Genomic DNA, 22,414 nt, shown 5'->3' on the forward strand with positions numbered 1-22,414 from the left:
ATAAGAGGAAGTCTGATGAAAAATAATCTTTTAGGGAGTTGAAAAAAAAACTATAAACAAATATCACTAATGAATATCAAAGGAAAATATTAAATAATCAGCCAAGAGTCTAAAACAACATATTAAAGAATTGTAAATTGTGACCAAGTTTGATTTATACTAGGAACGCAGAATTTACAGAATCAGAGATTTAGAGCTGGAAGACAGCTGCATTCAGATTTAGCCTAAGATCTATGTGTGATCCTGAACAAGTCACTTAACCTGCGACTGTTTCATATGTGGTATTCATATGATCTGTACACAAATATATACTCTACAATTCAATAACACTGACCTCCTTCACCTCTTTACACAAGACACTGCATTTCCCAACTCCCTACCTTTTCACTGGCTGCCCCCCATGTTCAGAATTCTCTCTCCTAATTTCTGCCTCCTGGCTTCCTTCAAGTCTCAGACTCTCCTGATTCCTCTCAATGCTACGTAGTGACTTCCCTTTGTTGATTATCCCCAGTTTATCCTTTATGTATCTTGTCTGTAAAAAGTTGTTTGCATGTTTGCATTCTTCTCTCATTAAATTGTGATCTCCTTGAGAGCAAGGGCTGTCTTTTTGCCTTGCTTTATATCCCCAGTGTTAGTGCCTGACACATAAAAGGCACCTATTAAATGGTTGTTGACTTGATTTGACACCAAATAAAATGAGCATTTTCATGCACATAGTAAAACAGAAAAAGATAATTTTACATACAACAGAAAATCTCCATTGTATACAACTAGTTTTTCTTTTTAAGTATATAATAAATTCGACATGTAATTTTCAAAGCAGTCCCTACTTATCTGTGGTCCTTCTAGACTGGCTATGCCTTTAGCAGAATCTGATGGTTAGATCAATCGCATTAATATGCTTTCCTGAGAAACAGAAAGGAAATATATACACAAAAATATTTATAGCAGCTCTTTTGGTGGTGGCAAGGAATTGGAATCGAGGGAATACCTGTCAGCTGGGGAATGGCTGAACAAGTTGTGGTATATTATTTTAATGGAATACTATTGTGCTATGAGAAATGACAAGGGGCATGGTTTCAAAACAACCTAGGAAACCTTATATGAACTAACAAAGTGAAATAGGCAGAACCAGAACACTGCACACTGTAATGGCAATATGGTCATAATGATCAGCTGTGAAAGACTTAGCTACTTTAATCAATGCAGTGATTCATTACAATTGAATAAGACTCATGATAAAAAATGCCTTCTACCTCCAGAGAACTGAGGAACTCTGGGTGCGGACTGAAGCATATTTTTTTCACTTTTTATTTCACTTTTAATTTTTCTTACCTTTTTTGGGGAGGGGGGAGGGAACAGGACTTGGCTAATATAGAATGTGTTTTGTAGAATTTCACATGTGTAATGGGTACAGTGTATATTGTCTTCCTCTTCAATGGTTGGGAAGCGAAGAAAGGGAAAGAATTTGGAACTCAAAATTTTAAAAAAAAAGGTTTTCTTGAACAGAATTTCAGTTACAAACGACAGTTTGAAGGCCTAGGCCTAGGCAGAACTGTGAAGTACATGAAGTCTGTCTTTGTTTTTTTCTCACCCTTTCAGGCCCAGCCTCTTCTCTCCTTCCCCTTCAGGAATCTACTCTTTGTCCATTTGGGCAGGCCTTTGCTCTTAGCTCCCTCACTTTGCTTTGAACTCCCTGCACTTCTTAACTCAGCGCCTTGCCGCTAACTCAAGGCCTCTGCCTCCTCTCCCCCCAGACTGGAGAGTAGAGACTTCCTTTAGAGGCCAGAAACTGGACTCTCAGGTCTCTTCACTTTGCATCTGCTGCCCTGCCCAAATTCAACTCCGTGGAACAAGATGCTGGGTCATTTCTGGCGCTCCTCCCTCCTCTTTTCCCTTTCCTAACTCCTTTTACGTTCAGGAAAACATCCCTGTCAGGCAGGTAGTACCAGAGTCATTAGCCGTGGGTTTTTTTGTTGCTTTTGTTTTTTTGGTCTTTTGGAGGGGGCAAAGGCAGCGCAATTGGGGTTAAGTGACTTCCCCGAGGTCATATAGCTAGTAAGTGTTAAGCATCTGAGGCCAAATTTGAACTCAGGTCCTCCTGACTCTAGGGCCAGCACTTTATTCACTGTACTACCTAGCTGCCCCCATTAGCACCATTTTATAGATAAGGAATTTGAGGCTCAGAAAGAGGATGTGACATGCCCATGGCCACAAAGCTAATAAATTTAAACCCAACTCAGACTAGATCGGCAAGTCACATACACATAAGGTCAGCCTCGTAAAGGAGAAATAGCTCTTTAAAAAAAGTTCTGAAGACTCCAATTCATTTTCCTTTGACAAATTATACATTTACTTGAATAGTTAATAATTTTTTTAAATGCTGTTTTTCAAGGAGCATTTTGCTGCTTCTTTTAAGGTTTTGCTTCAGTTGCTCAGAAAAGAGAAAAATCACCTACATAGTTGTGGCTGGAATTTTATAGCAAAAACAGAGGAAATTAAATACATCATATGGAAAAACTGTCACATGTTAAGAAGCAGAGTTTTGTAGTTGAGAGGGCCCTGGATCTGGAGTCAGAGGACTCTGAAGTCTTAGCTCTTCTGTTCACCATGGTCAAATCATTTCATTGATCAGGCTTCAGTTTTGTGATCTGTCAAATGAAAGGACTAGACTACAAGGTTCTAAATCTTACGAAACTTACAAAGAGATCTTAATCATACAAAATTTCATATTCAATATTTCAGAGAGGAATATATTGCTGACACTGACATTTTCTCACACAATCTCTATTTACGCTGGATTGAACCCCATGGTTCCATAACAGCATGATCAATTTCAACTTTGAACTTTGGTGGGAAGGGAGATGGTTAAAAATTTTTGTAAGTCTTAAATAGAAACTACAGAAATACCCAGTCTTGAAATGAAAATACATTTTGAATACTTGAAAATAAAAAACATTTATCAACCCAAAGGTCTTTTTCATTAGTTTTCCCCTCCTATCCTCAATCACTAGGAATAAAACCCACCTTATTTCCTACTTATCTGGCAAAATAATTTACTTCATATAGGCAAGTGAACATTCACCCAACATGATTACTGCACAACTACAATTTGCAAAGTAAGAAGAAACATAGAATGATAAGAGAAAATCTAAGAGAATTAACATTTTTCAGCATGACCTCTTACCGCTGAATACATTCCTTCACCACTTCGTACTGCCCAATTGAAGAAGCTGTATGAATATCCAGGGGAACATCCAATTCTTCTCGACAAACTAGATGTCCTGGTCCATGCCATATGGATAAGCTACGGTTGAGCAGCTCAGATTCACTGGCTTCATCACTAAGCTCAGACATCTCTATAGGGAAAAAAGAACATATAAAATGCACTTTTCCCTCCATTCTGAGTGGATTTTAGTATCCAAATACTAATTCCCAAAAGTTTAAATTCACTGTTCTGAGAATAAGACTGATTTTATTAATTTATTTGTGTGTGTACAATGTGTAAATAAAATCACAGGATATCTAATATTTTGTTGTTATTACATTTAATATATGTTATGCTGTGACTTGATTATCCCCTTCACCCACCTTATTTCACATGGCTGCCACATCAGTATACCAAGACAATATATTCAAGAAAGTTGGCTGTTAAAAAAAAATTTCCACACACAGAATTTCCTTTTCCCTCTGATTCTCATTTTAAATACTCAGCAACTAGGCAGACTATGATTAGTCAGCATAGACAGTATAATCTAAAGGATTCCCAACCCATCAGTTCTAGACAACTTTTGTAATCCTAGGGGGTTATCCCTGCACTCCAATGGAAGAAATTTGGACTCTACTGAAAAGATGGACATTTGAAAACTACCATAACTACAATTCTTTTAAATAAGTATGTGCTATATCTGTCCTTATTTCAACAATTTCAAAAAATATAAATTATATTTAAATATTCAAAAAACATAAACTAAATAGGATAACAATCCCTAGTTAAAAGGAAATATCTATGTAGTATCTTTGGAGAAAATCTTTTCCAAAAGTCAGAGAAAGATCATCTCCCATCACATTTCACAAAATATCCACATGATGAACCACATCACCGAATGCTTCTCACAATCACTGACTCATGAACTAAAATATGCCCCAAAATGAATTTACTTAGTGTTTGAAGCAAATGAACTATAACTCAGCATTGCATTTAGTGTCCAAACACATTAGGAATAGAAATTTATTAAATTATCAAATAATATAGCCTTGCAAATTATCAGTCACTCTCTGGGAATTTATATAGCAGAATTATGAGGATTAGCTTTTTAAAACAGGTGCTGACACTAGTTGAAAGCTCTAGCCAATTTTGTGCTTGGTCAAATGTTCTCCACAATACTATTACTGGATAGCTAGTTATGCAAGACTAACATTTCCAAAAGGCCCCAAGTGAGCCTTATCAACAACTCTCTAAGGACTCCAAGACTGGCTAACTTTAAGACTTCTGTAACTAGACTATAACTTGTGATTCTATGAAGGTTGGATAAAACTTGTATTTTCAGAGTCACTGAATTTGACTATCCCTAGAATAGACATGAACCTACAGCTCCTTCAACTAGGCTACAAAGCATGTTTGATTCCATTGTCTGAATCATAGAACTTTTGAGCCAAAAAAATGGGTAGAGAAGAACAAGTTCAATCTATTCACTTCACAAAGGAGGACACTGAGATCCACAGAAATGAAGTGACTTGCCAAGGTTCCCACAGTTTCTATTTACAAAGAGGAAACACCTCTAACTCAGCTAGCCTAACATAACAGATCCTGGTTGGACATTCAATTCAACAAACATTTAATATCAATTCAACAAACATTTAATAAGTATCTACTATGTACATAAGCCACTGGGTTAGATGCTGGAGATACAAAAATGAAAACATACCAATCCTTATCTTCACAGGTCTTATGATCTAAACTATGTTACACAAATTTAATGTGATAAGGTAAAAGAACAGGTATAGAAAAAGTGCTATGGAAAAATCTGAAGATGGAAAAAATCACTTGAGGAGGCCACATGATGCAATGAAAAAAGTGCTGGACTCAGTGCCATACCAATCAAACTAACAAAAACTCATTTTATAGAGCTAGAAAAAAATAGTAATAAAATTCATCTGGAAAAACAAAAGGTTCAGAATATCAAGGGAATTAATTAAAAGAAATGCAAGGAAAGGTGGCTTGGCCATACCAGATCTTAAATTACATTATAAAGCAGCAATCATCAAAAACTACTTGGTACTGGTGAAGAAATAGTGATGGATTAATGAAATTGGTTAGGTACACAAGACACAGTAGTTTATAGTATGGTTATAGTAATCTACTGTTTGATAAACCCAAAGACTCCAACTTCTGGGATAAGAACTCACTATTTGACAAAAACTGCTGGGAAAACTGGAAAACAGTATGGCAGAAACTAGGCACAGACCAACATCTCATACCCTATACCAAGATAAAGTCAAAATGGGTACATGATTTAGATATAAAGGCTGATATTATAAGCAAACTGGGAGAGCAAGGAAGTTTACTTGTCAGATTTATGGAGAACAGAGGAATTTATGACCAAACGAGATAGAGATCATTATTAAATGTAAAATGGATAATTCTGATTACATTAAATTGAAAAGTTTCTGCACCAAGCCAATGCAACCAAGATTAGAAGGGAAGTAGAAAACTGGGAAACAATTTTTACAACCAGTGTCTCTGATAAAGGCCTCATTTCTAAAATATACAGAGAACTGAGTCAAATCTATAAGAATACAAGTCATCCCCCAACTGATAAATGGTCAAAGGATATGAACAGGCAGTGTTCAGAGGAAGAAATTAAAGCTATCTATAGTCATATGAAAAAAATGCTCTAAATCACTATTGATCAGAGAAATGCAAATCAAAACAACTCTGAGGTACCACATCACACCTATCAGATTGGCTAATATGACAAAACAGGAAAATGATAAATGTTGGAGAAGATGTGGGAAAATTGGAACACTAATGCATCGCTGGTAGAGTTATGAACTTATCCAACCATTCTGGAGAGCAATTTGGATCTATGTCCAAAGGGCTATAAAATAGTGCATACCCTTTGACCCAGCAACACCACTTCTGGGTCTGTATCCCAAAGAGATGACACAAATGGGAAAAGGACCCACATGTACAAAAATATTTATAGCAGCTTTTACTGTGGTGGCCAAGAATTGGAAATTGAGGGGATGTCCATCAACTGCAGAATGGCTGACCAAGTTATGGTATATGAATGTAATGGAATACTATCGTTCCATAAGAAATGACGTGCATGGGACGGCTAGGTGGCACAGTGAATAGAGCACCAGCCCCAGAGTCAGGAGGACCTGAGTTCAAATCTGACCTCAGACATTTGACACACTTACTACCTGTGTGACTTTGGGCAAGTCACTTAACCCCAACTGCCCTCCAAAAAGAAAGGAAGGAAGGAAGGAAGGAAGGAAGGAAGGAAGGAAGGAAGGAAGGAAGGAAGGAAGGAAGAAATAATAAGCAGGCAAACTTCAGAAAAACCTGGAAAAACTTACACAAACTGATGCTGAGTAAAGTGAAAAGAAGCAGGAGAACATTTTACACAGTAACAGCAATATCGTGTGATAACTAACTTGGTTAGCCTTATCTCTGTTTAGCAATGCAAGGATCTAAGACAACTCCAAAAGTCTGAAAGATCCATATCCACATCCAGAAAAAGAACTATTGAGTCTAAATGCAGATTAAAGCATACTATTTGCTCTCTCTTTTTATTGTTTTTTTGTTTCTTTTTTGTGGTTTCTCCCATTGGTTCTAATTCTTCTTTACAACATGACTAATATGAAAAAAGGTTTAATATGAATGTATATGTAATGTAGAGCCTCTATCAGATTGGGGAGGGAGTAGGGGAGGGATGGGGAGAAAATCTGGAACTCAAAATCTTATGCAAGTGAATGGTGAAAACTAAAAATAAATAAATAAATTTGTTTTTAAAAATAAAAAAGTGCTATATTTGAAGACACAGAACCTGACTTTAAATCCTAATCATAACAGTTTATTAGCTGTACGACTTTTAGGCAAGTCACTTAAACTACACAGGCTTCAGTTTCCTCCTCTAAAATTTGAAGGTTGAACCAGAAGACCTCTAAAGTCCCTTCCAACTCTAAATAGATGATGTACTATGAGCCTACTTTTACTTGGGCACGGGGAAAGCATTGCAGATGGCACTTAATCTTAGGACTTGAGGCAGGATTTCAAAATTCAGAAATGCAGAAGGACTAAATACAACCTTCCAGGCATGGAGAAATATGACATGCACAATACATAGAGGTAGAAAACACTAGACAGAGGCACAGTTTGGCTACATTTTCAGCATCAAAAAATGAGAGGTGAATGAAAGAAGACAGAAAGGTAAGTTAATGTCAGGATAGTGAAAGGCTTTAAATGCCAAGTTAAGGAATATGTATTTTGTTATAGCTCACATACTGACAAAATCATAGGTCCTTGAGGTACTGACAGTTTATCCAGGAGGCAATGAAGAATTACTAATGGTTTTTAATCAGTTCACTGTCAGCCAGACCTATGTATCAGGATGGTTATCTTTGTAGCTAGGAGCTCTAGATGGATTGGAGAAAGAAGAAAATAAAAGTAGGAAGGGGGAGGGTTAAATTAAGTAAGCTATTGCAGTAGGGCAGGCAAAAGGTTATCAGGATATAAACTGAAGTGGTAGCAAGTTAAGCAGAGAAATAAACAAGTACAGAGATCCTCTGAAGGTAGAATGGACAGGACTTGTCATCTATTTGGATGTGAAAGACAACATGGAGGGAAAAGTCAAAAGAGGATGATGAGGTTTTGAGGCTGTACAATAAGATACATCCAACAGAAATAAGGGAAATGGAAAGAAATGTAAGATATTTAAGACATGAAGAGATAGGGGTGTCCAGGTGACACAGTGATTAAGAGCGCCGGCCGACCTGGAATCGAATCCGGGCTCAGATACTTAGCACCCATCCGGAAACACCTGGCCGTGTAACCTTAAGCAAGTTACTCAACCCTAACTGCTTTTAAAAAAAAAAGAGAGAGACATGAAGAGATAATGAGTTCAATTTGGGTTATGTTGCATTTGAAGTATCTATGGAATATTCAGATGGAAATGGCCAGCAAGAAGACAAATATATAGGCCTGGAGTTGAGTGAAGAGATTGAAATTGGATCTATGCTTAATAATAACTGACATTTATATACCACTTTAACATTTGCAAAGCACTTTACATGCATATTCAGTTGTGTTTGATTCTTGGTGACCTCATAAAGTCCAGGGGTGGGGAACCCGTGCCTTGAGACAACATGTGGCCTTCTAGGTCCTTTAGTGTCGCCTTTTGGCTGAGTCCAAGTTTTACAGAACAAATCCTTTTATTAAGGAGAGTTGTTATATGAAGTTTAGATTCAGTCAAAGGGCTGCACCCGAGGACCTGCCCTACCCCTGTTGCAGACAATACTGTCCAGGGGATTTTCTTGGCAAAGATACTGGAGTAGTTTGCCTTTTCCTTCTCCAATAGATTCAGGCAAACAGAAGTTAGTAACTTGCACAGGGTCACACAGCTAATAAGTATCCTGAGGCCAGATTTGAACTTAGGTCTTCCTGCCTCTATCCACTGAGCTACCGAACTGCTTCTTTTACAAGTACTAGTCATCCATCTGCAAACAGATCCGCTGAAGCCACAGGGCTATGATAACCCAAAAACAGAATGTAGAATGAGAAAAGGTCAGGGAACAGGGTGTTGGGAGATACCTATACATACTTAGATGGCATATAAAAGAAGAACCAGTGAAGGAACTCCAAAGTAAGAGTTGAAATAGGAGGACATAGCAAAATATACTAAAGGGACATGGGGATCACCGATCTAGAGCCCTAAAGGGCTTCAGAGGACATCTAGTACAACTCTCTTATTTTATAGATGAGGTAGCTGAGGCCAAGAGATGCCTTCTCCAAGGAAGTGTCTCCAAGATCACAAAGAGAGTAAGTAGAAAAGCAGGGATTTGAAGTCAAGGTCCTCTGGCCCTAAATCTCATTTCATTGCACTATGCTGCCTGACCTCTACAGTGTCTGGTGATGGGGCATACTAGAGGAGAATAAATGTAACAGTCTGTTCAATTTGGTAATGAAACTTTCCCAAGTGCTGAACAGTATTGGTAGTGGACAGATATTTTAAATTAAGTATTAATTAAGTATTTTGTTATGAGGATTATTTATCCTGGAAACCCTGTCTATATTATTATCAACTCATTTGTTTACTGGTTGAATCATGGGGTATGAAACTGACACTCTCCAGAGCTACCATTCTGGAACTGGTGAGGAAAAGACAAGTTGAGACAAAAAACAAAAGAGAAGAAAAAAATAAAAGTACATGATAGTAAATTTTAAGGGTGATTAAAATATTAGCCCAATAAAGTATAATATAATAGTGTATAATTATGGCTACAATTTATACTACCAAAAAGATGTCTAAGCTACAATAGCCTACTTAATGGAATAATCGTACCAGAATACCAGCTTGATTTTGCTAAGTCCTTTGGAATACTCTGTGACAGAAGGAGAGATAAAAAGGCAGTTAGAAAAAAATACTAGGTTTGAGGAGGGCAAGCCACATCTTTTATCTGGGTCTCACAAGCTATTGGAATAAACCAGTGGTTTCTGCCTGGGACTTATTCACTTAAAAAGATTTTGGTACCTTTATTTCAACAAAATTGGTGTTTTGTGATCTTGTGTATTTTCTTTTATGCATTTAAAAAGATCATTCTGAGGAGTTCACATGTTTTACCAGACTGCCAAATGGGTCCAGGACATTAAAAAGGTTAAAAATTCCTGGAATAAAAAGTAACAACTGGCAGTTATCTAGTACTTCACAGTTCTGTAATAAATAAAAATAATAGCTAGCATTTATATAACAATAAAAGATTTGCAAAGAGCTTTGAAATATCTCATTGTATCCTCAGAAGAACCATTGGAAGTAGTAGCTATTATTATCACCATTTTACAGATGAGGAAACTGAGGCAGACACCTTTCAGCAAAACACTTTACATATACTTTCATTAAATCCTCATAACAATAGCTATTAACACCTAAGTGGTCAAGTGGATACGGAGCTGAAGTAGAAATTCAGAAGACCGGAGTTCCAAAACACTTTAGTTGCTCTCCCCGGGCAAGTCACTTAATTTTTTTTTGTTGTTTTTTTGCTTTTTGGAGAGGCAGTTGGGGTTAAGTGACTTGCCCAAAGTCACACAGCTGTTAAGTGTCTGAGGCCGATTTTGAACTCAGGTCCTCCTGACTCCAGGGCCGGTGCTCGATTCACTGCTCCACTTAGCTGTCCCCCTTTTATTCTTTATTTTTTTCTTTTTTAAAGTCACTTAACTTCTGCCTCAGTTTCCTCGCCTGTTAAGTAGGGATATTGCCAGCATTACCTCCCAGCGCTCTTTTGAGAATATAATGACATAACCCGCCTAAAGGGCTATGCAAACCTTAAGGTTATCGTTTTTCCCCATTCTAAAGATGAGGAATCTGAGGCTCAGAGAGATCAAGGGGCTTGCTCTGGGTCACGCAGCTAGAAGGTGTAAGAGGTTCGGGTCAAAGTCCAGTGCCGTCCCCTCAGCTGCACCGCCTTCACTGATCCCGGAGATCCCTTCCAGCACTGAGCGTCTTAGACAGCTCCACTTCATTCCTGCCTCCCGCAGAGCGGGCTCAGCATTCAGGCCCCTGGGGCCGATCTGGGCGCCGCCAGGCAGGTGCCCCCGCCCCCAGGTGGTACCTGCGCTGGGGACTCATGAGCCTCGAGGCCTCCGTCGGGCCGGGGCCACATCCAATGACAACGGTCCTTCCTCAGCTCCAGCAGCCCGGGATGAAAAGGCCCCCACGCCGCAGATTCAGGAAACGCAGAGGAAATCGGCCCGCGGGTCCCCTAACGCCCATATGCCCCGACGCTCCCTTCCCAGCCTGGCACATCCATGGGGCGGGCCCCAAACCTTGCCTTCCGCGACCACTGGCTCCACCCGGGCCCAAGGAAGAGGCACAAGTCCCCGGCTCCACGCCTCGGAAAGAGCCCAACGCACAGACAGCCGACCCAACGCCCGGAACCCACACCCAGAGTCCCACACCGGATGTGATTGGAGGGACGCAGGGCACGATGGGAGTCTTAGTTTCCCCTTCTCAGATCCTGGAGATTAAAATTTCAAGTCTCGGACCCGTCCGAAAGACCCATGCCCATCTCTGTCTTTGATGTGTTCGTCAACCAATGAAAAGTAAGAATATGGTAAGCCCCGCCTACCAGGCCGGGACCAAGTGGACCAATTGTACGTGGGGAGTGGGCGGGACCCTGACGGTCTTAGAAGGAGAATGGAATAAAGGAGAGGAAAAAGACACTAACAGAAGGAAAACAAAAGGAGTTGGCAGAAACAAAATAACTTCATTGCGCAGCCTGGCTCGAACGCCAGGGACGCGCCTTGATGACGTGTTCCTTTTCGAATTTTGGTCTATGCTATATACCCCTGACCGGACCGCAGTGAGAGGTCGGCGTAACCAACTCGAGGTAAGTTGAGGGCAATCCCAGTTTCACCTGCAGAGACCGGTGTCTCGTGCTTAGGGGAACAGGTAGAAAGAAAAGGAGAGATAGGAAGGTGTGAGGAAAGAGCAAGCGTCCTTCCGCTCCCCAAAATATAGAAGAAAGAACAGCTTGGGAAGGAGGTTGGCGTCCGGTTGCCATGGTAACAGCCTAAGGTTTAGTGGCTCACGTGGTAATGAGTTGAAAACACTACTCAGCTGAAGACTCAAAACTAATCCCCTCATCGATGCTAATTTTGCATTGTCGGACCTCAGATCTGGCCTAGCTCTGCAACTAGAACTCCGGAGGGTTGTGCCCAAGTCACCGCCATTCATTCAGCAATATTTATTATTGCTTGCTCGTCACTGTGCTAGTTGCTGGACTGCCCAGGTGCCTGCAAGTTTGATCTCTCAATATCTAGTTTTCTTTTTTGTTAAATAATATATTAGCTCGGAGAATGTCTCACAGGGTTATTTTAAGGGTGAGATTACATATGTGAAAATGCCGTAAGAAAGTAAAGAGTGATATACAAATTGTAAACATCCGTTAAATTATTGTTTTTTACCGCATTGATAGGAGTTTCCACACCAGGAGTTCCTTACGCACATGATAGCACAGACTATACAAGGTGTCCCCAAAGTCATTGCAGTTTAAAGTTTAAATATCTTTTTAGTAGCCAAATCAGTTTAAAATTGCGCTAAGATTTTGGAACACCCTTCATATAGACAGAGATGGAGATATTTTTATTTCTATAACTCAAGATAAGACTCTTGTAAACAATTGTTTGATTAGTTTGCATACTATATTACAGTAATCTTTTTGAGTCTGAAGGCAGGAACCTGGACCAGGTGGTGTCTCTAGCACCTTTCCATTGCTACAATTCTATGAAAAGCTGTGATTTCAAAGATCCAGAAGTATTGTTTTCTGAGATATACCCACAAGAAATGCCTCAGATTAGCAAACATAATAGAGCCCCAGGGTCATAGCCTCAGTAGAATATTAGAGCTAGAAGATCATCTGATCTTGTAGATTATCTGACCCAATTCCCTCATTTTACAGGTAAGCAACTAAGCCCCAGAGAGGTGAATTGACTTTTTTCCTGAGGTGCCTAATAATAAATAAAGAAAAACCCCAGTTCTTTACTATGTCCAACTAGTATATGCAAGTTCGGTTCTATACATTTTTGTGCGTCCAATGTTGTATTAACCTTTGCACTCTACATGTTATTGACTTGAGGGTTTTAAAGAAATTCAAGGGTGAGCCAGCCATGCTGATACACATCCCCAGTTCTGGGGAAACTAAGATTGGTGAATCTCTAGAGCTCCAGAGTAGTGGGCTAAGCCTATCAGATGTCCTCACCAAGTTTGGCATTAATATGGTGAGTTCTTGAGAACAAGTTGCCTAAGGAGGGGTAAACTGACCCAGGTTGGAAACGAACAAGTCTGAGTTCTGGAGCTAGTCAGTAATCTGGTGCCAGTCAGATTGGATTGTAACCCCCGCCCTTCCAGACTGAGGCAAGAAAAGGAAATACAAGAAATTTGAGGAAACCATGCTATGATTGGCTAAAATAATATAATCTGTGACTATAAACAGCCATTATACCAGAGGACTGTCAGATTTACATTGTGGTATTATCCACCCAACCCATTTGCCCTCAGTCTTGTATCATCAGCTGCCTGTTGGACTTCTCTAAGCACCTAACATGGAACTCCTTATTCCTCACCCCAGCTGACAACCTGCCCTCTTCCTAATTTCTCTGTTTACTGCCATTATTCCAGTCACCCAGATTTACTACCTCAGCATCACCCTAGACTGTCCACTCTCACTTCCTTACCACTAATGTCTAATCAATTACCAAGTGTTGTCAGTTCTTTCTCTACAAGTTCTTTGACATCCATCTCCTTTCTACTCTAGTTATTGCCTTTCATCTGAACTATTGCAGTAGCTTAGTCATTGAGCTCCTTGCCATATGTCCGACTATTGCCACTCCTTTGCTCAAGAAATTGCAATCTTGTTGCCTTCAGGATAAAATATAAATGCTACTACTTGGCTTCTAAAGCCCTTCATAATCTGGCTCCAAACTGTGTTTTCTGATATACCTTACTCCCTGTTTGGACACCCTGGGTTTTGGCCATTTTGGCCCACTTGTGGTTCCCAATGCACAATATTCTACCTTCATGCATTTGCATAGGACAGGGGGGAAACCTGTGGCCTGGAGGCTGCAGGTTCCTAAGCCCTGGCATAGACTATCCCCCCATTCTTAGAATTCTTTCCTTCCTCTTAGAATGCTAACCTTCCTTCAAAATACAGCTTAAACACCACTGTCCTCACAAGGTCTTTCATGATTTCCCTTTTCACCCTCCTTAGTATTCTCCCTTCATCATTCTCCCTCCTTAAAAGACTTTGTTTTCTGTATGTGTCTACATTTGTGTACAGGTGTACTTGATACTTATTGTGTATGTTTCCCCATGGTGGAATGTAAGCACTTTGAAGGAAGGGGTTATTTTTTGCAGGGAGTGAAGGGGAGGATATCTTTGTATTCCCAGCACCAAGCCTACAGTTTGGCACTTAGTGGGGAATAAGGACTCAACTGTGATTTCCTTGATAAAAGGTCCTCCTGAGTGAGGAAACTTCCTCTAGCACTGGAGGCCATCACCTTCTAGGTCTTAGAGAGTTGCCTAGAGCAGTAGTATGGAACTCAAATAGGAAGGAATGCCACAAATCTCCTCAAGGATCCTTGCAGGTCACATATTGATTTAGAAAACCACTTAACATTGTCGTTACTGGGGCAGCCAGGTAGCACAGTGAGTAAGAGCACCGGCCCCAGTGTTGGGATGACCTGGGGATCGAATCTGGGCTCAGATGCTTAGCACCCACCCAGAAACACCTGGCCGTGTAACCTTGAGCAAGTTACTTAACCCCAATTGCTTTAAAAACAAAAACAAAACCTTGTCGTTACTGTTGTTCAGGCATTTTATAACCCCATGTGGGGATTTTCTTGGCAAAGATACTGGAGTGGTTTGCCATTTCCTCTCGCTCATTTTACAGATGAGGAAACTAAGGCAAACAGGGTTAAATGACTTGTCCAGGGTCACATAGCTAGTACGGTAATCCCTTGTACATCAAGGAGTTAGGGGTGTGGCACCCCTGATGATCTGGTAAATCTATATAAAATTTTTTTGTCCCTCAAGGCTTTTTAACCAGAGAAGTCTGAGTTGTTATGGTATTAAAAGATAAAATACATTGATATAATACAATACTATACACATTTTTTTTTCATTTCTGAGTTTATAAACTTTTTTCTGTGTCATCTGCTGGTCTTCACATATCTCCTGCAGCTTCTTCAAAACCCCCCAAATTCCCATTTAATTTCTTATGCCAACCTGTGCTATATGAATGGGGATGGGGAAAGTCTCGATTTGGAAGGGATAACTATAAGTGTCTCAGGACAGATTTGAACTTATAAAGATGAGTCTTCCTGACTCTAAGCCCAGTGCTTTCTTCATGGTGCCACCTACCTGCCCCTCTGTTAATGTTATATCTGTTCTATTGTATTTTTATTTATTTTGGTAAGATTCGCAATTACATTTTAATCTACCTCAGACCCCATTTGGAAGTATGAGAACCACAAAGCAGTTTGCAGGTTCGTGTTTGTCACTCTGGCCTAGAGCCCAGAAAGATTAAGGTATTGGTCACTTAGCTAGGATGTATCAGAGGCAGGATTGCACCCCAGATCTGTGTGCCTTCCTGGTCAATTCCCTCTACATTATGCCATCTCTCTCTCAGAATCCATCCAAACAGTAGATGTCTAATAAATGTTTAAGTGAATTAAGTCTATCCTAGATCTTTTGGGGAAGACAGGGGAGCCTGTGTTGTATAGTAGAAAGATGTCTGGTCTTGAAATTGGGCAAATAGCACAACCATGCTATTAACATTCTGTATGATCACAAGATATTGAAACAGTGTGGTACAGTGGATACAGGGCCACATTTGAAGGGAGGTAGGAAGACCAGGGTTTAAGCCCTGCCTCACATGTGTCAAACTGACTGACGGTGAGCTAGGCTGGGAGTTCAACATACTGATGAAATCACAGGTGTGGACCAAACACCACCCCCTCTTTTATAGAAATAACTTTATCTGTGTGTAATTTGGTTTCCTCTTCAATAATATTAAGAGCTCAGATATTCTATAATTGGGGCGGCTAGGTGATAGGTGAATAGAGCACCAACCTTGGAGTCAGGAGGACCTAGGTTCGGATCCGGCCTCAGACGCTTAACACACACACACACACACACACACACACACACACACACACAAACCTAGCCATGTGACCTTGGGCAAGTCACTTAGCCCCAATTGCCCTCAAAAAAAAAAAAAGCAAAGAAGCAGATATTCTATAATTAAATCATACAAACTCTGACCTTTATGTACGTAATCTATTATAGTTTTCTTACCTTGCCTCCTATTTTTTTTTAGTGTAATGCTCAAGTGATTGTGGATGGGGTATCTGTATGGCAATTGTTACCTATGGCCTCAAATGATAAGCAAGATTATCTCATTGGCCACAATCAGTTGCCTTGCCTGTATGATACATCAATGTGGGGATCTATCTTGGCTTCAGTGAAAGAACAGCTCCCATCTTTTGACTCAGATTCTTCCTCGGTAAGTCGAAGTTGTTCAGTGTGAATTCTATAGGTCAGAGAACGTTTTTCCGTGATGAACAGAACATCCACTTATGTGACCATGTCTCCCTATTTTCTGTGTACCAGGTCTATTCCTTACCTTTTAAATTTTCATAGATTGTAAATTAGATGATATTCGTGTTTTCAACTTGGCATAACTGATTTTGTTGTCCTTAAAGCCTTTCAATTTTCTTTTATTCCACCCCCCCTTTTTCCCCATTATCCCTAATTGTCATTCTCTCAGTTCCTTTACTGTTACTTGGTCTTCCTAAGTGACACTTCAGTGTTTCCAAGCATCCTGTTAAGAATTCATGTTACAAGTCATGCTGCTGAACTGAAGATGAGGAGGGCCCTTGGCAGCAGCTACTGGCAAAGTTCCACTGGGGTGAACTCTATACAAAGGAGCATTCTAAGTGGTAGCCCTGTTTTCTGGCCCATAGTGCTTTGCTGATCAGGTTACAACAAATTCTCTAAGGCAAAGAATAACAAGATAGCAATTGTTTTCTTCAGCTCCATATTCTCTGTAAAGGAGAGCCCTTGTTTATTTTCACATGTAGGCAAAAGATTTGCAAAGATAGGAACTTGTCCTTGGGCCTCTGTTTCCCTATCAGTAAGTTAAAGGTGCTGGGATAGATGAACTCTCTCATTCTTTGTTTGTCACACTTGTTGGTTGCTAACCAACTCCAGACAGCTAAGGTGTTACTGAGTTCCTAAAGCTTCATTCGTTCTCCTGGCAAGTAACCATCATCCTCCACATGCTCTCACACCTCAGTTTAGGTATTACTTACACTAGTAAGTGCTTGACCAAGAGACACTGAATCATCAGCCACTTTTGAACACAGACTGAAACTGCTTTTATGACAAATCACTTCCTTTATGGTTTTCACAAATTGAGACTTATCATTTCTAACAAGTTATCCAGGAATAACAGCATATCTGTAATGGGGTCAGTCTAATGGGATTTGACCTTTGATTCTTTATGGGGAAGCAGTGAGGCAGAGTGGAACGGGGGCTTGAGTTGGAGTCAGGAGACTTGGGTTTGAATCCCAGCTTTGACTTTAGGTATCTGTTGTCTGCATCATTAGAATGTAAGAGCCTTAAATGTAGGGACTGTTGATTTTGTCTTTACATCTCCAGTGCCTGGCATGTTATAGGTAGTTAATTAATGTTTGTTGATTGATTACCCTGTGACCATGGGGAAGAGCTTCAGATTCCTCTTCTGTAAAATGGACAGAATAAAGCGTATCCTACCTGCATCACATGATTATTGTGAGAGAACCACTTTGCAGACTTTAAAGATCTACACAGAAATATGTTGTGATTGAGCAACCCAGGCCCAAAGAAGCTCTAGATTCACACAGGCCTGAGTTTGTCTTGGGGGCTTCTCAGTAATTCCCCTGCATCCCTTTAGCACGTGATGTCACCCAGGATTCCTCTTGGGAACATTAGAACTTAGCTAAATTTGCATTCACCCTGGTTTCCCTTAGAAATATCAGAATTTGACTATTTTTCCTGCAGAACTCTTAGCTTCTGTGAGGGCTGTCAAGGTAACAAAACATCAAATGTAGGATAGGTTTTATTTAACCTGATATAAAATTGTAAAGGACTTTACTCAAGCTCATAAACAGCCAAAACAACTCTCCTTCCTTCTCAGGGTTGCTAACAAGTCAAGCAGTCTCTCCATGCAATCCCTCATTTCGTCAGAGACCTGTACAATACAATTTCTCTTCTCCCTCAACCAATCCCCCTCTGAAAAGAGGAAGAACATATAATTTCTAGAAAAGTCAACCCTCCCCTCTGTTGGTTCTACCACCTTTGGGATGGATACAGCCCTTGTGGTTCACAGTACTAGTAAAAGGAACAGGACCAGCTCCTTCTTCCACATCTGTCTCCTTGTTGTTAACTGTTCACATCTCCATTGGGCAGCAGCTCCTTCACCCCTTCATGTCTCTGATATCAGTGTTTTCTACACAGACATGGTTCCCTGTTTGGGTTTCATGGATACATAGCCCTCCCTCTGGGTGTGCAGGCAGCCTAGGGTCTCCATGTCTGTGTGTGATTCATCTCCTCCAGGGAGAACACTCCATCCTTCTAATGTCCTTTCCTTCAGGAAGACATTTCTGCTGTCTACCCTCTGTTGGATGCAGCATTGGTTCAACAGGAAGATCACTGGATCAGGAGTCAGAGAATCTGGGTTTGAATCTCAGTTCTGCTATTTGTTACTTTTTTTAACTTTGGAAAATTCTCCGGGCCTCAATTGCCTCACTTATAAAATGAGAAAACTGCTAGGTAAATGCTAAAGTTCCTTCCTCATTTAAATCTTTGGTCTTCATAAGGAGGAAGGGCCTTCTAGGGGCATACCCAGGCACAACCACTATAATTATTATTATTTTACAAAGCTTTCAAAGCACTTTACTCATGACAGCCCTGTAAGGTCTTGGGATATTGAGGCTTTGGATATTGACTTGCCTGTGAACACATAGCTAGTAAGAGTTGGAGCTTAGATTCAAATGCGTATCTCATGACCTCTCATACCACCTCACTGCCCCCTCATAGTTGGTATAGGTATTCCTACACTTACCATATATCCATACAAATGAAGAGCCAGTCATGTCAAGGGTAGATTGCTCTAGAATTGTTTCTGTGGGGAAATGTGTGATCATTTCCAGATAACCTGTTTGTCCACTGGGAACTTCGTATATGGTTTATGGCAGCTATTAAACTGTGAGTAGTGATAGGTATTGAGCAATCATTGTGATTCCAAAAGTCCGAGATGTGACTAGTCCTCAGCATAGGAACACAGTTGTTGACTAAAATTCCCAACTGACCTATATTTGACTGACTTGGCCATTATTTTATCACAGAAAACATTTGCTTCTTATTAATGTGTCATATTATCGCTGACCATTTTCCTTTTGGAAACCCTGTTGTAGACAGGATTCAAAAATTAGTAGCATAGTTACGATTCACCATCAGGAATATTTTACTTTGGCTCCAAATCAGGTTTTCACTTTAAATATGCTCCAGGGTGTATCACAGTATTCTGCACACGGTACTTATGATATATTTTTTTGTATGAATGAATGAACCAATGCAATGGTTTGTTTTCTTTTCTTGATTTTGGTGATATGGAAGATAGAGCTGGAGATAAGTGATGGCCACCAGATGGCTCTGTTTCCATTTCTCCAGAAAGTAGCTAAATTAAAAAACAACCATAGAAGATTTACTTGTGATCCTCCTAAAGCTGACTGGTCATTCTCATCACAATTTTAATACAGGTTGGACCTCTTAAACTCTCGTCTGTGCAGGCCACTGGATTAAGCCGCTGAGTGGGGGCTGGGAGCTAGAAGCTTCTTGGATTGTCAAACAGTCTTCCTGGTTCTTATGTTGTTGCCCTGTTAACCACTACCTCTTCTAATGATCCTAAATGTGCATTGTTTATTGACAGTCAGATGAGGAAGATGGGGAATTATTCATCTTCCAGCGAGATGAAGAAAATCTGATTCCGGACTTAACTGAAGAATTGGCAGATGACCCCGACATTCAGGTTCTCTTTATACTCTCTACCTTTAAACTCATCCACTTTATGACTTTGATTCTCCAAGACCCAGACACTTTTTCTCTGTCTATAAAGCCCAACATTGCTTTAACCTGGAAAACTTTATCAACCTATGAAAATTGCTTCTGGTTCTCACAATGTTTCTCATCATTCCTGTGTTATCTTAATAATACTAAGCATTGGAATAATATCAATGTTGTGAGCCACATTTCAGTTGGGGTTTTTTTTTTTGCTCTTTTGGAGGGGGGAAGGCAGAACAATTGGGGTTAAGTGACTTGCCCAAGGTCACACAGCTAGTAAGTAGTAAGTATCTGAAGTGGGATTTGAACTCAGATCCTCCTGACTCCAGGACTGGTGCTCTATTCACTGCACCACCCAGCTGCCCCTACATTTCAGTTTTTAACAATATTTATTTTGTAATACCACTATAAGAATACAATGATAAATTAAATTAACATAAATAAAATAAGTATACAGCATCATTAATGCATACATTAATAAAGTATGTTCTTCATTAATATGAAATATCAATCAACATTCAATGAATAAAATATACAAAAAACAAAAGCAAGTGAATATAGTAGTTAAGAAATTATATTTGCATTTTCCTATAGTTCATTTTCATAGAGGGGCAGGCCCTGTTGGTCAATACTTATTTATATGGTTATATAAAATTACTTTATATTCTAGGTATGCCATGATGGCAGCCATTTTGTTGCTACAAATCAGAACCGTGAAAGAGTAATGGGGTTCAGCATAAAGAAGATCCAGTACAGTACCTGAAGGATGATAGGGGGTTTAAGCCATGCTCTCACTATTTCTAGTTATTAATTTAAGTTATGGTCTCTGTGGAATCCATCATTTTCATCAGATCCTTTTTTGGGACCATAATATAGTGGCTAATAGGCAGTAAATAAATACAGGTTAATAAATAAAGAGGGTTATAAATATAAACCTAGTGGGGCTGCTAGGTGGCGCAGTGAATAGAGCACTGGCCCTGGAGTCAGGAGGACCTGAGTTCAGATCCAGCCTCAGACACTTAACACAAAAATTAGCCGTGTGACTTTGGGCAAGTCACTTAACCCCAAATGCCTCTCCAAAAAACAAAAAAAAGTATGAAAACCTTTTTGAGTAGACCCATCTCCATGGTAAATGGGGTAATCAGTAGCACCCTGCTGGGGGCTAGAATAGTACCGGATTGGTGCCCCAGACCTTCTATTCATGCAGGCTGTTGATTATTAGCCACTAGCCAACAGCCTAAACCAGATTTAAAAAATACAAAACTAAAACCAAACCTAGTTATCCGTGTTTGACTGTCTTGATACGATCAGATCTCTTGTTCTCAGTAAAAAAAACATTTTAGGTAACTTGCTTTCACTTCTAAAATGTTGTACCGACATGTAGACACAGCCTTTTTGAATATGTTTAAACAGCAATGAAGAATCAGCTGGTCTCTTCTAAAAATCACTTGATCTGTGACATTCCTAGGCCAGGTGAGTTGAGTTAGTATTAATTAGTATGATCAATAGTAATAAAGTTAATAATTATCATCAGCATTCCTCAGAAGACTCTGATAGTAACTATACAACATCATACCAGTACATGGGAAATCAGGAGGGTGTACTGGAAGGAGCCTTGGATTGAGAGTCAGAGGACCTAAGGATGCATTCTGCCTCTGTAATCATGGACAAATCCCTTAACCACACTAGGCCTCATTTTTCCTCATCTGTGAAATGAAGGGACTAAATAACCTCTAAGATTATTCCAGCTATGAATTTATGATCATACAATTCTATGTCCCGCTGGCCAACAATATAGGAACATTCCACTGCTGGCATAGAAATTTCCTGGTATATGGCAATGCCTAGATATACCCTATCAACATCAGCCCATTTACCTTAATGCCCAAACACATAGATTCCTTGCTCCTCACATCAACACGTTTAGGTGGAAACAGCCCAGTTCACTTTAATGTTCCCTATTTCTACCGTTTATTAGTTGAATATCAATGAATTATATCAGTAGATTCTTTTGCATTAAGAGCTTTATTAACTAGCAGAATAACCCTTCTGTTGGCCAAGCTTCTGTTTTCTTATTCCATCCCAGGTTTCTCAATGATGAATATTTTATAAAGTATTCCTAGGTTTATCTATTTTTTTTTTTTTTTGCTTTTTGGAGGGGGGTAGGCAGGGGCAATTGGGGTTAAGTGACTTGCCCAAGGTCACAGCTAGTTTTTGTGTTAAGTGTCTGAGGCCGGATCTGAACTCAGGTCCTCCTGACTCCAGGGCCAGTGCTCTATTCACTGCGCCACCTAGCTGCCCCACTAGGTTTATATTTATAACCCTCGTTATTTATTAACCTGTATTTATTTACTGCCTATTAGCCACTATATTATGCATGTTACCATAGATTCAATTATTTCAAGTCAGACCATGGCTAAAACAATACTTTTCATTATTTAAATTTCACAGCCTTAGTAATCTCAAATCAGAAGATACAATAGTATAGTCTTTATCTTGTTTTCATAGTCAAATAAGTTTTCCAAACTGCA

General features: G+C 39.7%; 2 protein-coding genes across 6 annotated transcripts in view; one reads left to right on the top strand and one right to left on the bottom strand.

Moving 5' to 3' along the window:
- Positions 1 to 10,972, bottom strand: part of ANKS3 (ankyrin repeat and sterile alpha motif domain containing 3) — a 48,006-nt gene extending 37,034 nt beyond the window's left edge. For 4 of the 5 annotated variants that reach the window (XR_011168630.1, XM_069089530.1, XM_069089537.1 and 1 more), the window contains exons 1-2: positions 10,834 to 10,972; positions 3,188 to 3,359 (exon numbers count right to left, since the gene is read on the bottom strand). Coding sequence is in view for 3 of the 5 variants with exons in the window: in XM_069089530.1 (XP_068945631.1) it covers positions 3,188 to 3,357 (170 nt within the window). In the remaining 2 variants the exon portion in view is untranslated. Of the gene's footprint in view, positions 1 to 3,187; positions 3,360 to 10,833 lie in introns of those variants that run through there. The other variant, XM_069089554.1, reaches the window with a different exon arrangement.
- Positions 10,973 to 11,316: 344 nt separating this feature from the next.
- The window catches only part of DNAAF8 (dynein axonemal assembly factor 8), a 31,450-nt gene continuing 20,352 nt past the window's right edge, over positions 11,317 to 22,414 (top strand). The window contains exons 1-3 of the mRNA XM_069090127.1: positions 11,317 to 11,610; positions 16,099 to 16,284; positions 19,753 to 19,851. Coding sequence (XP_068946228.1) covers positions 11,317 to 11,610; positions 16,099 to 16,284; positions 19,753 to 19,851 — 579 coding nt within the window. The remainder of the gene's footprint in view (positions 11,611 to 16,098; positions 16,285 to 19,752; positions 19,852 to 22,414) is intronic.

Source organism: Petaurus breviceps, unplaced genomic scaffold (genome assembly GCF_028583685.1).
Source record: "Petaurus breviceps papuanus isolate PSGF00001 unplaced genomic scaffold, PetGlider_PUasm1.0 120, whole genome shotgun sequence".
Taxonomy (NCBI): Eukaryota; Metazoa; Chordata; class Mammalia; order Diprotodontia; family Petauridae; genus Petaurus; species Petaurus breviceps.